Genomic DNA, 15,301 nt, shown 5'->3' on the forward strand with positions numbered 1-15,301 from the left:
CTGACCAAAACACTCCACCTTCAACATCAACATTTAAAAATGATACAGGAATACAGTTTTCCTACTTTCTGACTGGAAACAATCTGGTCTAAATATCAGATACAGGGATGGATTGATATGAACATTTGCAATGAAATATTGATTATTGACTGATTACGGATATTTAAACTTTCTAAATTTGGTCCATTAAAAGTGTTAATAATAAAATCAAACTCTTTTGCTGTTAACTGGTTAAAGTCTGTTTCCAGTAAGAACTGTGAGCGTTTCCTCCAGACTTTGTTCGGCTTTAATCTCCTGCAGGAAACCAAATCTCCACGTCTCGACTGGAGTCGCCGTGGCAACGCCTTTCAAACATTAGGATAGTGGGTTGAGACCGGATGAGAGCCGATGAGTTGGTTTTATTTTATTTTTATTCATCATCCCAGTTTTCCTGCCATGCAGATTAATCTCCATTTATCTGAGACCAAATGTCACAAACTGGGATTAAGAGAGTCGAGATGTTGAAATCTGTCACATAGAGAAAAGAAACTTCATGATATTATCATTTGTTGATCTGAAAAACTTTTACATCTCATTTAATTTGATTAAAGTGATTTTTACATCAGTTAATTGAACTGATTTTGACACATTCATCTTGTTATACCAAGTAAATTCATGTGTAAAAAAACATTTTTCTGATTTGTTGAAAGGAAAGAAAGTAAATCTAAAAAATTTATCAGATTATAAACCCAATTTAATTCCAGAGAAACAGAGGGATTAATTCTACAAATCTGTTCAACATTATGGTAAATATTCACAGTGTAGCAAAAACAATCCTTTAAGAAAGATTAAAAACTCTTAACATGAAATATTATGGAACAGTTAGAATACAAATAGAGAAACTGCTGTTCTTTATAACAAATCACAAAAAAGAAACAGATTAGAAATAATATTTTGAAGCAACAATCTGTTATTTATAACCTTGGCAATAAAATATTTATATTTTGTTTTCCACATATAAAGATTGTGATTTTTTTATTCAACACTTATAGAACTTATTTTTGTCCAGTTTTATTTGCTACGATGGATTTGAAATGTGTGTTCAGTGTATTTGAAACAATTAAGTTCAATTCTGTGATCGTATCCTAAGTCTGATGACTGAAGCTTCACCAGGGACAGAACCTGGATCAACCAGGTGCTGTGGGGGGTCAAGGGTCAAGCAAAACTCACGTCAGGAGACCTTTTCCCTCGATGTGGCCGTGGTGAGTTTGATTCCAGTCTGATGACCTTTGCTGCACGTCTTTCCTCTCTGTCAATCCTTCATTAATTTACTTCTTTAATTGAAGTAATCTAAATAATTTGAGTAAAACTGACTTAAATTTGTCAAGTTAAATAAACTTAATGAAATCATTTTAAAAAACTGTTTTGAAAAAAGCTCACATTTTATTTTTTAAAGTATTTTGACTCGTTTACTGGCCGACATTTATTCTATAAATCATTTGGTGACCAATTAAAAAGTAAATGTATTGAATTTAAAATGGAATATCTAATTTCTTATAAACTTATAAACTTTTAAACTTATAAAAAATGTTTAATAAATCATGTAAAATACTTTATTTTAAGATAAATCAGTTGCACCACATGACATTTTTTAAGACCACAGCCGAATCATATTGATAAAAAACCTCTGAAAACGTCTCATTTTAATTTTTAATTATAATTTCTGTGTGCTCAACATTTCAAATGTTCTAATAATTGCAATGGATTTACATATTTTTAAATGTTTAATTTCCCCTGATGGAAATCCTGATACGTCAACGACCCTGAAACAGACGTTCCTCCAAAATCTCAGTGATTTCCTTTTCTTTCAGTCTTGCATCCACATCAGCAGAAAGAGGTTTTGAAAGCACTGAAATATCATCAGTAGCAATAATTTCAGCATTTAAAAGCTGAAATCTGACTTCATCTAGTTGAGTATCAAGTCCTTGAATGGGAGGTTTTAGACTCCTGGGTAGTTTGAGCAGTGAATGTAACAAACAGCCATTGATAGAAAAAGCTGCTGTTCCTGTAAATGAAGTCAACATGACAGTTTGATTTGATATGTCAGCCTCCTCTCCATCAGTAGAAGAGGCTCCTGATGGATCTGATGATCCAGAGCAGTGCTTGCTTCAGAGTCAATACATTTAATCAGGTGGGATTTTCCACTTCCTGCTCCACCGTTGACATAGAAGTCAAATGGATGAGGGTTCAAAGAATCACAGAAACACTGAATACACCAGTCTCTTACTGCATAGAACACACAGGCCTGGTTCTGGTTCAGGTTCTGATCAGTTGTGCGTAACACAGCTGGATCAATTGAAGGCTGTTCCCTGATGACTCTGACTTCTGTTCCAGCATCAGACTGATGACTGCAGTCGGGGGCAACATCCTGTTCTTTGTCCTCATCAGAATATCTCTCAGATTCTCATCACACTGTAATCTTACAGCTTCAGATTCAGGAGCAAGAATCCACCATTCATCAATCACATTGTCTCTGTTTTGTTCTCCTTCTTCCACTGCACTCTGAATCTCCTCACAAAACTTTCTCATATTTGTCCGTCTGTCTTAATGCTTTTCACAGACTCAATGTCCTCAGAACCAGGAAGTTGTTTGCAGCCAGAATAGTAGAAGAACTGATGGGTTTGGGACCATCATAATGTTGAAATAATAATAGTGCGACTGAATACCAAAATGAATTAGAGGCATTTTAATGCTGGCTGGAAAAAAGAGACAAACAGGCAAGAAGGTGAAATCAGAGACAAACAGAGAGATGGATTACGACACTCTTCCTCTTCCTCTTCCTCTTCCTCTTCCTCTTCCTCTTCCTCCACCACCTCCACTGAGTTCTGATGGGTCGGTTCAGATGGTCTCTGAAGATCAGACACCAGAACAAACATATAAAACTTTCACTCTGTTCTACATAAATCATCAAAATCAAAGCAGAAAAATATTTAATTAATATTTTTCTAAAACATTTTCAAGGTTTTCCAGTTAAGTTTGTAGACAAACTACAAAAAACATAATAAACTTTATTTTATTTATTTAGCAAATATTTTATAGAGAGAAAAACTCTTTTATCTCCTCACTAAATTATTACAAACTAGAAATCCCTCTAAATTACCTACAATTGTTTTTAATATTCATCCTAAATAAATCATTTTCTATTAGTTTATAGTTTGTTTCTTTCATTTCTAACAATGTTTCTTTACACCATGAAAGGAGTTTATTATAGACTTTGTAAATAATCAATATTGTTCTGATCTCTACTAAATTATAACATTTTAAAGTTTGCACTTTCATTTTTTATTTTCTTGTTCCTAAATATTAAAATATTTTCCATAATTTAGTGTTAATCTATTTTTGTCACATCATTAATATTTGTAATTCTCCTTCCATTAAACTGTTGCTGCTCCAAACTGACCAGATCAAAATAATGAATCAACAAATAAAATAAATGTTAACAAATTAGATTCATTTCATAAATCATTTCTGTAAAGTAAGAAAAGTTTAGGATCCAGTTCTGACTCTTGTGGTTTTCCAGGTAACTTCTAGTAAATCAGAATTCATATTATTTGTACATTTTGATGTCTTGAGTAACTTTTACCCAGGAATGTGAAATGCCTCATGATTCAGGAATAAGAAAGAGAATAATTATATAAAATATATATTGGAGTCAGTTTCATAACTTAATATTCAGAGGTTTGCTTCCATCTCCTCAGGTTTTGTCAGAATCTCCTTCAGTCTAATTTGGGTCAAATGTTCTGGTTTCCTTCCACAAGGTTCTCATGATACATTGCTGGAGTTCTGGTCCATTCCTTCTTACAGAACCGGTGACAGTCTTTACAAAAATATGAACTTTTTATGACCAATTTGGTAATAAAATAACAACCATCAGAAGGCCTGTTCTTCAGGTCAGAGCAGCAGAATATTTTCCTCTCTTCTTCCTCCAACATGGTGCAGACATGGAACATTAAACTGAGCTTGTTGCTGTTGGCAACAGCAGCTAAAAAGATTTGCAGAGAGAAAGAGGAAGCTGCCATCAGCTGCTGCAGTTCTACTATCAGTCCACTAGATGGAGACATGGAGCAACATTTACATTCACTGATTCAACCTGAACAACAGGAAGTATTTTAGTTCACAGTAATTAAACTCTACTATGGAGAAGATTAACTGTTTAATAATCTGACTGAAGAAACGTATTTTAACAATATTTTTTTATTTTGAAAGGGAGCAACAGGAAACTGTTGATTCTGATTTTATTGGTGGAGATAAAATTTGATACCAGGTAACAAAAATATGAAGCATTTTGTTCAGAGAAGAAAACAAAGAAACATCAGCTGTTCATCATGTTGCTTGATTCAAGTTTATCATTAATCTAATAATCCAGTAGATTAACTTTCAAAAAGAAGAGAGATTAAACTTTGAGTTCAAATCATGGAGAACGTTTTCTCCAAACATCAGAGAGAAGAAACAAGCAGGAAAGTTTCTGAAGACAAAGTTCAGCTAGGAAACAAGACAAACTTACAGTTTGTTCAAACGATCCAAACAGATGAAGAAGAACATCTGAACACCAGACTGGGGTCACGACCCGGTTGGATGGCAGGACGGTCCAGACAGCAGCAGAACCTCTGGATGTGGATTCCACCCAGATCAACATGATCACATTGGCTGCTGGAAGAGACGACATCAACAGTTTGGGGTCTCCAATGGTGGATTGTTGGGAAAACTGAGAGCATCAATTTACTGGACTGAACTGGAGATTAATAATAAAACATGGAGTGGAGTTTTCTTCTCTGTGTTTTTGTGTCATTAAGGGATTGGAAACCAAATCTAAAAGAGTTTGACTGGAAAGTAAAAACCAGATTTAATAGATCTCCATTAAAAACTTTCATTTCCAGGATTCCAACCACAGATCGATGTTGGAGGAATTTGTGGAATGGTCGGTCATCACACACGTCTTCTGGGACTGACCACAAATAAAAACCTTCTGGGAGGAAATGAACCAGGAGATTGAGGACATTCTGAGGACAGATCTCCTCATGGAGCCTCTTCTATTTCTGCTGGACATAAACACCAAGGATTTACTCACTAAAGATCAATGTTACATATTGTTGCACATTCTGCTACTAGTAGAGAGAAAGACAATTACACTAAACTGGATTAAACTCTGTTCACCAACTGAATGGAGAAAAAACTGAAACATGAAAACATGATGGAGCGTCTGACTGAACAACTAGAAATGAAAATAGATAATTAAATATGAAGTTTAGAAAATAAATATTGGATTTGAAAATTAAATGTTTACTTTAGAAAATAAATTTTTAGTTTGCAAAATAAATATGTATTTGGATGCTAAATATTTAATTTGTATATTTAGTTACTTTATTAATAACATGGTGAAAATATTAATTGGAAAAATGCATTTTCACCTTTTTCTCTTTGAGATGCTAAATAAACTATTAAAATAATGTTCTTAATTGTTTTATTACTATCAATCATCACTACAGTCATGATCAAAAGTAAGTACACCCTCATTTTTATCAGAACTTCCTCATGAAGATTTTATCAACCTGCCTCTGATTTCACCTCAGAGCTTCAACTTCCTGGTTCTGTTGCTCTGAAGAAAAAAACTACAAACCAGGTGAGCTGTGACGTCATCAGTTATGCAACATCCGTCACATTTACTTTCGATTTGAATTTACCTGTTCAGGTGTGGCTCCACTCCGTTTGTTGGCTCTCAGTCTGTTGTTTAAATTTTTTTCTTTAACTTTGGATCGTTTGAACAAACTGTAAGTTTGATTTGTTTATTTCTTGAACTTTTTCATCACTTTAACTTTTTAATGATTGTTTCTAATCTCTGATTTTTGGAGAAAAGTTTCACTTTTGATTTCGACTCAAACTTTAATATCTGCTGTTTGAAAGCTAATCTACAGGATTATTAGATTATTGATGATCTGGAATCAAACAACATGATGAACAGCTGAAGTTTCACTGTTTTCTTCTCCGAACTGTTTCATGTTTTTATTTCCTGGTACCGAACTCTAGTCTCCACCATTAATGTCAGCAACAGTTTCCTGTTGCTACCTTTCAAAATAAAATGTTATTAAAATGAGTTTGATTCAGTCACATTATTAAATATTTAATATTTAATGGAGCGAATAATCAACTTGTAGAAATGAATATATTTTGGAACTAAAATACTTCCTGTTGTTCAGGTTGAATCAGTGAATGTAAATGTTGCTCCATGTCTCCATCTAGTGGACTGATAGTAGAAGTGCAGCAGCTGATGGCAGCTTCCTCTGCCTCTCTGCTGTCTGACTGCATTCACCTGACACTGATATGAAGCAGAGAAGAAGAGCCAATCAGAGGAGGAGCAGCTGATCTTTTTCCAGCTCTAATGATGTAAAGGATGATCAGAGTTGATGTGCAGATGAATGATGTGTGTTTCCTCTGCAGGTGAAGGTAGAAAGTGTGTGTGAGCTGATGTGAATTCAGCAGCATGGATCAGTGTGAGGACAGAGAGGAGGGAGTCCCTCCCTCTAAAACCACTCTGTGTGGGGAAGATGAGATCCAGAGCAAAGGTCAGAGGTGAGGTCACCATCTCTAACTGTCCACAGCCCTTTTCACACAGCGTTCACTATATCAGGCCAGAACAGACGTGGTGATGAAGCTGCTGCTGCTCCTCTTTGCTGATTAAGTTTTAATCATCATGTTTCTGTCAGGATCCATCAGAGACTCAAACCAGAACCAGAACCAGAACCAGAACCCAGCTGTGTGTCCTTTAAGAGTGACATGTCAAAGGAGGGCTTCATTGACTTTAAATCTCCTGGATCTCCACCATCAGAGAGGTGAGATGTTTCTAACTGCTGTTAATGTTCTGTTTATATCTGTTATTGTGACCATGTGATGATATCAAGTTCTGTTGGGTTCTGTTGTCATGGAAACATTAGACTGAATATCAGGTTATTTTATTTTCATGGCTTACATCAATGCACATGGTAACATTTCTTGTTAAAGACGTTCTTCCCTCAGATCCATGATGTGAAAGATCAGCAAGTTAAAATCATTTAAACTTTAATAAATGTAAATATATCTTTGGGAAGCTGACAGAAAAACTCACTAAGATTCAATCAGATCTGGTATCTATTCTTAATACCTGCAGTTATATAGAATAAAGCCACGTTAAGCTGCATAAAATCCTCTTATGTAATATTACAGCACCGGCTGCTTGCATAACTAATGATTTGAGTTACTTTGAATAGTTTTGATTATCAGTCCTGCTTCCTAATAATTAGTTGTTATTTCAGAGATTTTACTGCTGCAGGTTCAGACTAAACCTTGTACTGTCAACATGACCAGGACAGAAATGTTCATGTGTATAAAATATTTCATTAGCAGCAGAACCAGGATGTTATTATAGAAGATTATACTGAGTTAATTAATCTGAGCTTCAACACCTGCTGATGAAACATATTGTAATAAAAAACTAAAATATAATCCCACAGTCTTCATGTTAACATCAGTATAAATAAATAAAGTCCAATGGGATCATTGGTAACACAACTAATGAAAGAACTTCAACGATTGAAACGGGTCCATTTAAATCCACATTATCTACCTAGAACTTCTAGACGTCCATCTAGTTAACAGAAATCTCAAAATCTGACCTGATGATTCTCTCAAATCAATTCAACCATCATTCAGGCAGCGACACTGCCCCCTACTGGCCACTTAATGACACCATAGCTAAAGAATTACTGCTGATGAATAATAGGAAACAATATTTAACTAGAATCAACAAACTTTTCTGCTAAAATAAATGTAAAGAACAAATAAAAACCTCTGTACACACAAACTACCTTTGAACCACAAATATTTCATTGCATTTTATTCTGTTTTGCATCAACTAAACATTTAAAAATAAAACAGACTCACTTATTTAGTCCAATATTATTTTGGCGCTAAAACAAAAGGGCTGCAGTGAATTTAATTTATAGGTTAATATTTGGATTGTTCTCTAAATATGATTACAGACAGATTGATGCTGAAAGAAAAACATTTTTATAAACTTTAAGATTCCAGCTTCACCTCTGAGGTTTAAACATCATCCAACATGGCGGATCATCAACCATTTCTACAGTTAATATAAATAATACCTCATGTGGATCTGATTCAGAACCAGATGGTCTCTAATGGACCATCTGGTTCTGATTGAAGCTCCATCAGATCCTCCTTGGATGGTCAGAGTGGAAATGATTCCTGGTTCTTCTCCATGTCAGAACTCAACACTAAATCACCAAACTTCTCTCAGTCATTTCAAACCATCATGTTTGTCTCAGAATCCAACCCAGTCTCACTCCCAACTCGTCATATATTGACGCATTGCACTTCCGTCCTCGTCACATATTGACGCGGGGGGTACCCCTTTCGCGTCAATATGTGACGCGAAGGGTTTTACCTGATGCCTTACCATAATTTTTGCCCTAAACCTAACCAATTTTTGGGTTTTGAAGTGTCGGCAGTGTTTGCGAGGACCATTCGCGTAAATAATCCATGTAAAACATGCGACCTTCCAAAATCGTCCAAATCGTCAAAATTTTACGGTGAAGGAACCTGCCCTTTGTCGTTACATATTGACGCCAAGGGGTACCTTCGGCCAATATGTGACGCATGGTCAGACGGCGTCCCAACTCGTCAATATATGACGAGTCGGGTGTGAGAATGTGTTGCAGAATCAGATCTTTCTGCTCTTTAAACAAAGCTGGACATTATTCAGAAGGATCAATGATCAGGAACATGTTAGAGGATTGGACCGGTTCTGATGGGAATCATTTAGAACATCAACTTCACTCTAAGTAATAATCCTGTAAATTTACAGTAAAATACTGGCAGCTACAGATTCCAGCATTTTACTGTAAAGTTGTTATCTGTACCATATTTACAGTATGTTACTTTTAAGGTAAAACAGTATAAATACTGTAAAATAAATTGTAAAATTCTGGTGAATTTAGGTGCCAGTTATTTGGTGTAAAATTACATGTTCAACACTGTAATAAAAATATTAAATTAATTTAATGTTATATTAAATACAGTGGTGAAACTAAATAAGGAGTAAAATACCTGCATCTGTAGCTGCCAGTATTTTATCTCAGGCTTATTTTCACCACACCATGCACTTTATCAGTGAGTTCTGGGAAAAAGTATTAATATTACACAGACTTAGTTTTACAGTAGAATAGTAATAATAAAAGTGATAAAATTGGTGCAGTTTTAAAATGCATAATTATTAATTTACATCACAAAAATGGATGAGAAAACATTCTGTAGAAATGATGTTTTATTTAAAGGCACAGATATTTACAAACCATTTATACAAAAGGTAATTCAAGCACCTTTCCAGGCCTCATGGAATTAGTTACAAAAACATAAACCTGAAATGTCAAGAATTGGTCATTATTGTGAAAACGTTACAAAAACTGAAAAATTACAGTTTCTTGTGTCTTTGTCTGAGTTTAATTAATAATTTTTTTACAATCTTAAAGTTTCCAATATAATGTTATGTAAAATGACCACATATCCAGGTCTCTTGGTATTGTTAAAAAAATAAAACCAGTTATAGTTTACATTATAAAATTGTTTTCAGGGCAACACAACATGGGATTCTGCATTTATTATTTAACAGTCAAAGTGGTTCTTAGTTTTTAAGATGCAGGAGAGGAAACCATGGAGCCTGGAAAAGCATAAGAAAATGTCAATTAGACCTTAAATGAGTTGAAACAGAATTATTTCAAAGAAACAAATGACAACTATTAACCTGAAATGACACTAAAGGTGCATCAGGTTTTTGATCAGAATGGAAACATGTGCATCACTGTCTGCAGTTTCTTTTGCTCTGTTTTTATGCTTTAAGGATTTTAATGTGAAACTCTTGGTGATTTCCTCTGTGAATACTGCTGCATGAATATTTCCTGACTTTCTAATTGTTCCTGGTTCCTCCACAGACTGGACCAGCAGAGCTCAGAGGTTCCCAGTGGTCAGTCTGTCCAGCAGGATCAAACACATCTGGACTCCATATTTATGGTCTGTATATGTATAACAACAACTTTTCCATGAGTTCTGTTCAGTCACCTTCATGCTGCACTTTGTAGACCAGAGGACTGTCAGCCTGTCAAACATCCATCTGGTGTTTTGCTGCATGATTTCACTCTGATGTTTCCTTCATCTAATATTCTGTCACAGCTGCTGGAGGACAACATTGTCACTTTTGTGAAGAACGAGTTAAAGAAGATCCAGAAATTACTGAGTCCAGATGATGATGAGGTGTTGGAAGGTGAGGATGAAGAGCAGAGGAGGAGCAACAGAGAGGCAGTGATGAAGATCACACTGAACTTCCTGAGGAGGATGAAGGAGGTGGAGCTAGCTGACCGTCTGCAGAGAAGTAAGAGGATTTCTACTAACATTCTACATGATGGATAAATCGGACATTTAATGATGTCTCAAGAAATGGAATCACATTTATTCAAATCATCTTCATAAGATGGATTTATTTATTTCCTAATTTTACTTTTTGCTTTAATTTAGGACATTTTGCTGCAGTTTGTCAACATCAACTTAAATCTGGTCTGAAGAAGAAGTTCCAGTCTGTGTTTGAGGGGATTGCTAAAGCAGGAAGTCCAACCCTTCTGAACCAGATCTACACAGAGCTCTACATCACAGAGGGAGGGACTGGAGAGGTCAATGATGAACATGAGGTCAGACAGATTGAAACAGCATCCAGGAAACCAGACAGACCAGAAGCAACAATCAGACAAGAAGACATCTTTAAAGTCCCACCTGGAGGAGATCAACCAATCAGAACAGTAATGACAAAGGGAGTGGCTGGCATTGGGAAAACAGTCTTAACACAGAAGTTCACTCTGGACTGGGCTGAAGACAAAGCCCACCAGAACATCCAGTTCATATTTCCATTCACTTTCAGAGAGCTGAATGTGCTGAAAGAGAAAAAGTTCAGCTTGGTGGAACTTGTTCATCATTTCTTTACTGAAACCAAAGAAATCTGCAGCTTTGAACATTTCCAGGTTCTGTTCATCTTTGATGGCTTGGATGAGAGTCGACTTCCTCTGGACTTCCACAACAAGGAGATCCTGACTGATGTTACAGAGTCCACCTCAGTGGATGTTCTGCTGACAAACCTCATCAGGGGGAAACTGCTTCCCTCTGCTCTCCTCTGGATAACCACACGACCTGCAGCAGCCAATCAGATCCCTCCTCAGTGTGTTGGCATGGTAACAGAGGTCAGAGGGTTCAATGACCCACAGAAGGAGGAGTACTTCAGGAAGAGATTCAGAGATGAGGAGCAGGCCAGCAGAATCATCTCCCACATAAAGACATCACAAAGTCTCCACATCATGTGCCACATCCCAGTCTTCTGCTGGATCACTGCTACAGTTCTGGAGGATGTGTTGGAGACCACAGAGCAAGGAAAGCTGCCCAGAACCCTGACTGAGATGTACATCCACTTCCTGGTGGTTCAGACCAAAGTGAAGAAGGTCAAGTATGATGGAGGAGCTGAAACAGATTCACACTGGAGTCAACAGAGCAGGAAGACGATTGAGTCTCTGGGAAAACTGGCTTTTGATCAGCTGCAAAAAGGAAACCTGGTCTTCTATGAATCAGACCTGACAGAGTGTGGCATCGATATCCGAGCAGCCTCAGTGTACTCAGGAGTGTTCACACAGATCTTTAAAGAGGAGAGAGGTCTGTACCAGGACAAGGTGTTCTGCTTCATCCATCTGAGTGTTCAGGAGTTTCTGGCTGCTCTTCATGTTCATCTGACCTTCATCAACTCTGGAGTCAACCTGATGAAAGAAACACAAACTTCTAAGAAGTCTTTTTCAGTCGCCAAACCTAAACTAAAATCTCTCCATCACAGAGCTGTTGACCAGGCCTTACAGAGTCCAAATGGACACCTGGACTTGTTCCTCCGCTTCCTCCTGGGACTTTCACTGCAGACCAATCAGAGACTCCTACAAGGTCTGCTGACACAGATAGGAAGTAGCTCACAGACCAGTCAAGAAACAGTTCAATACGTCAAGAAGATGATCAGTCAGAATGTGTCTGCAGAGAAAAGCATCAATCTGTTCCACTGTCTGAATGAACTGAATGATCGTTCTCTAGTGGAGGAGATCCAACAGTCTCTGAGTTCAGGAAGTCTCTCCACAGATAAACTGTCTCCTGCTCAGTGGTCAGCTCTGGGTTTCATCTTAGTGTCATCAGGAAAAGATCTGGATGTGTTTGACCTGAAGAAATACTCTGCTTCAGAGGAGGTTCTTCTGAGGCTGCTGCCAGTGGTTAAAGCCTCCAACAAAACTCTGTAAGGACACAGATTGTTAATGGATTTATTTTTGATGGATAGAAATCTGCTGTTGATTATTTAAATCATCATTAGTGGATTTCTATTATTCATTCATGTTTCATTTTATATACTGATGCACTTTCTTCAGCAGCTGGACAGAATGATGAATATTAAAGTAGCAAAATTTATCTTTATGCTAAAATTGAAGTTGTATTAATTTTGTTTATTGTGTTTTATTGTAATTCTTTTTTAAACCTCATTGTTGGCTGTAGATCTTTTCTTCAAGGTTGGAGACACAACTATAAAATGAATCATTTCACACCAAAGATATAAGCATGTGGAAAATAAGTTCTTCCTTTGTCTAAGAAAAAACTTTGTTGAATGGAAAACATGATTTTTACATTTTTGTTAAGAATTTGTAAGAATAGTTTAATAACAGATTTTTCTCTCTGTCTCCTCAGACTGAGTGGCTGTAACCTCTCAGAGAGAAGCTGTGAAGCTCTGTCCTCAGTTCTCAGCTCCCAGTCCTCCAGTCTCAGAGAACTGGACCTGAGTAACAACAACCTGCAGGATTCAGGAGTGAAGCTTCTCTCTGCTGGACTGAAGAGTCCAAACTGCAACCTGGAAGCTCTCAGGTAACTCTGGACACTTGAGATATTGCTGCATCTTAGGAGCAAAAAGAAGCATAATTACAGATCCCAGCAGTTCTTATTTATCCTATGTTAAAAGTCTATCCATCTTAGGGTGACCAGATTTGGGTTTCTGAAAAGGAAGACACTTTTTTTTGTTGCCTAAAAATAAATGTATTTATTGAAATAAATAAATATTGTGTCTCGTTACTGACCTTATACTGCTTAACAGTATGGAAAGCAAAGCTGCCTTCTGCTGCAGTGACGGCTGCACTGTCTTACTTTGTCACAAAGAAATCTGTGACTTTAGCCGAAGAGCTTTCGCCCCTGGTTGCTTTCACATGCTTTGCTGAATTCACTGCACTTGCAGGTCATTGGCACCTTTATTTGCCACAGACACATTAGTGCCTACCTTACACGTCAAACACTCCGCCTCATAGGGATCACGACCTTGACGAAAGCACGGGAATCTTTTCTTTAATTCCTCCGTAAACGTACACTTTTGTTTAGGCATTTTTGCCGTAGAATCGGCGGACACACTTGTTCTATCGCCTGTCACACTTAAGGTTTAACTAGTCTAGCAGCCGGTGTACAAGTCAACTCAGCTAAATTTACTTTTCCCACACAAACTCGCACACATAATGCAACGTGATTGGATTTGGGGAGAAGGGCGTGACTAATTTACCATACAAAGAAACCTGGAATGGAGTAGTGGAACGGAGTGGCAATGTAATCACAATGCACTGTAAGCTATGTAATGTGTTTTGAGGCAGTTGACCAAAATCCCGGACGATTTTTAAATTCCCCCCGGACATTTTTTTAGGTCGGAAAAGTAGGACATGTCCGGGAAAAAGAGGACGTCTGGTCACCCTAATCCATCTGCCAGCAATCAGTTCAGACTTTGGTTTCTTCCTCAATGTTCTCATTTTCTCATCATGTGATGAATTGTGTGTCTGCAGCTTATCAGGCTGTTTGGTCTCAGAGGAAGGCTGTGCTTCTCTGGCCTCAGCTCTGACCTCCAACCCCTCCCATCTGAAAGAGTTGGACCTGAGCTACAATCATCCAGGAGACTCAGGAGTGAAGCTGCTGTGGGCTGGACTGAAGGATCCACACTGGAGACTGGAAGCTCTCAGGTATGGAGGAACCTGCTGCAGGAGCAGAGAAGGTCTGATAGAGGAGGAAGAGGGAGAAATGTCTTTAGTCAGTCTGCTGGGAAACATTTAGTATGAATGTTTAATTTGATAATTAAATATTTAGGTGTCTCATCTGGAGGCAGAGATCATTACCCAGTTTTCTGGAATATTCTCCTGACTAAGAAGGAAAATTAAAGAGTGGGATGAGTTTAATAGTTTAATAGGAACTCTGACTAAATTAATAAAAGAGAAGTTCAGTTAGATTTCCATGATGATCTACTGATGACAGAAAGGATTTTAAAACAATATTTGATGGAGCTCCAGACCAATCAGCCCCAAGAAACAAAGATGAGAAGAAAAGTAACTCCATGTTGGTCAGATGGATCATAAATCTAAACTGTCACAGAGAGAAAACACAATAAAAACATGATTTATCTGCAGCATTGATCATTAAATGGCACATTACTGATTTATTACAATTAAATATGATCGATACACTTAATGATATTATATTAGCCATTAGGTAAAACATTCAGCAAGTACTTTTACTTTTAATATTTTAAGTATTTTAAAATATTTATTCAAGTAAAAATGTTAATGTGGTTCTTTTACTAGAGAACATTTTTGTCTGTTTATTTGTACTTTTACTTCAGTACATTGTTTGAGTTCTTTCTCCACCTCTGGTGAACATCCAGTAGGTGGCGCTAGAGTCAGGAGGAGGCAGCCTGGAGAAAAGGCTGTTCCTCCCTGATCTGTTTCCAAGCAGTCAGAGTGTAGAAGTTGAGAGCTGGAGAAGTTTCCTCCTGTTGCTGCAGCAGCAGAGATGTTCTGCTTCATGGACTAAATCAGGTTGGAAAGAGGAGAGATCTTTACTGAGCTGCTGGATAAAAGCTTCTGAAACATTTCAACTCTTTCTGGAAACTAATGAGACATAAAAACAATGGATGTTTTTACCATCCAGACCTTTAGAACCAGTTCAGCTCAATAATTCAGTTGTTTCTGTGGAAGATGAACAGATTTGATGAGAAATGATGAAATTCTTCATTTCTATCTGATGTTCCAGCAGATCTGTAGAAAATGGAGCTGCAGCTCTCAGATATTTCAGTCGTCATGTTTTCTATCAATGAATCCACTGATTAAAGCAGGAATCTCATCTCCATGTTCTC

At 37.0% G+C, this 15,301-nt stretch overlaps 1 protein-coding gene and 1 long non-coding RNA gene across 2 annotated transcripts; one reads left to right on the forward strand and one right to left on the reverse strand.

Annotated features, from left to right (window-relative positions):
- Positions 1 to 2,823: 2,823 nt before the first annotated feature.
- LOC122847071 lies at positions 2,824 to 5,778 on the reverse strand. The gene is made up of 3 exons (XR_006373324.1): positions 5,721 to 5,778; positions 4,544 to 4,686; positions 2,824 to 2,888 (listed from the first exon to the last, which is right to left on the reverse strand). It is a non-coding gene; the product is annotated as an uncharacterized LOC122847071 (long non-coding RNA).
- Positions 5,700 to 13,048, forward strand: LOC122847000 (NLR family CARD domain-containing protein 3-like). The gene is made up of 7 exons (XM_044144344.1): positions 5,700 to 5,807; positions 6,475 to 6,606; positions 6,741 to 6,866; positions 10,020 to 10,098; positions 10,258 to 10,456; positions 10,600 to 12,391; positions 12,835 to 13,048. Exons 2-7 carry the CDS (start codon positions 6,518 to 6,520, stop codon positions 13,010 to 13,012), a joined length of 2,463 nt encoding a protein of 820 aa, XP_044000279.1. The 5' UTR covers positions 5,700 to 5,807; positions 6,475 to 6,517; the 3' UTR covers positions 13,013 to 13,048.
- The last annotated feature ends 2,253 nt before the right edge of the window (positions 13,049 to 15,301 follow it).

Source organism: Gambusia affinis, linkage group LG17 (assembly GCF_019740435.1).
Source record: "Gambusia affinis linkage group LG17, SWU_Gaff_1.0, whole genome shotgun sequence".
Lineage (NCBI taxonomy): Eukaryota > Metazoa > Chordata > Actinopteri > Cyprinodontiformes > Poeciliidae > Gambusia > Gambusia affinis.

Coding starts and splice junctions, on each gene's coding strand:
- LOC122847000 (XM_044144344.1), top strand. CDS start 6,518: ATGGATCAGTGTGAGGACAGAGAGGAGGGAGTCCCTCCCTCTAAAACC. Junction 6,867..10,019: donor GGATCTCCACCATCAGAGAG/GTGAGATGTTTC, acceptor GTTCCTCCACAG/ACTGGACCAGCAGAGCTCAG. Junction 10,099..10,257: donor ATCTGGACTCCATATTTATG/GTCTGTATATGT, acceptor ATTCTGTCACAG/CTGCTGGAGGACAACATTGT.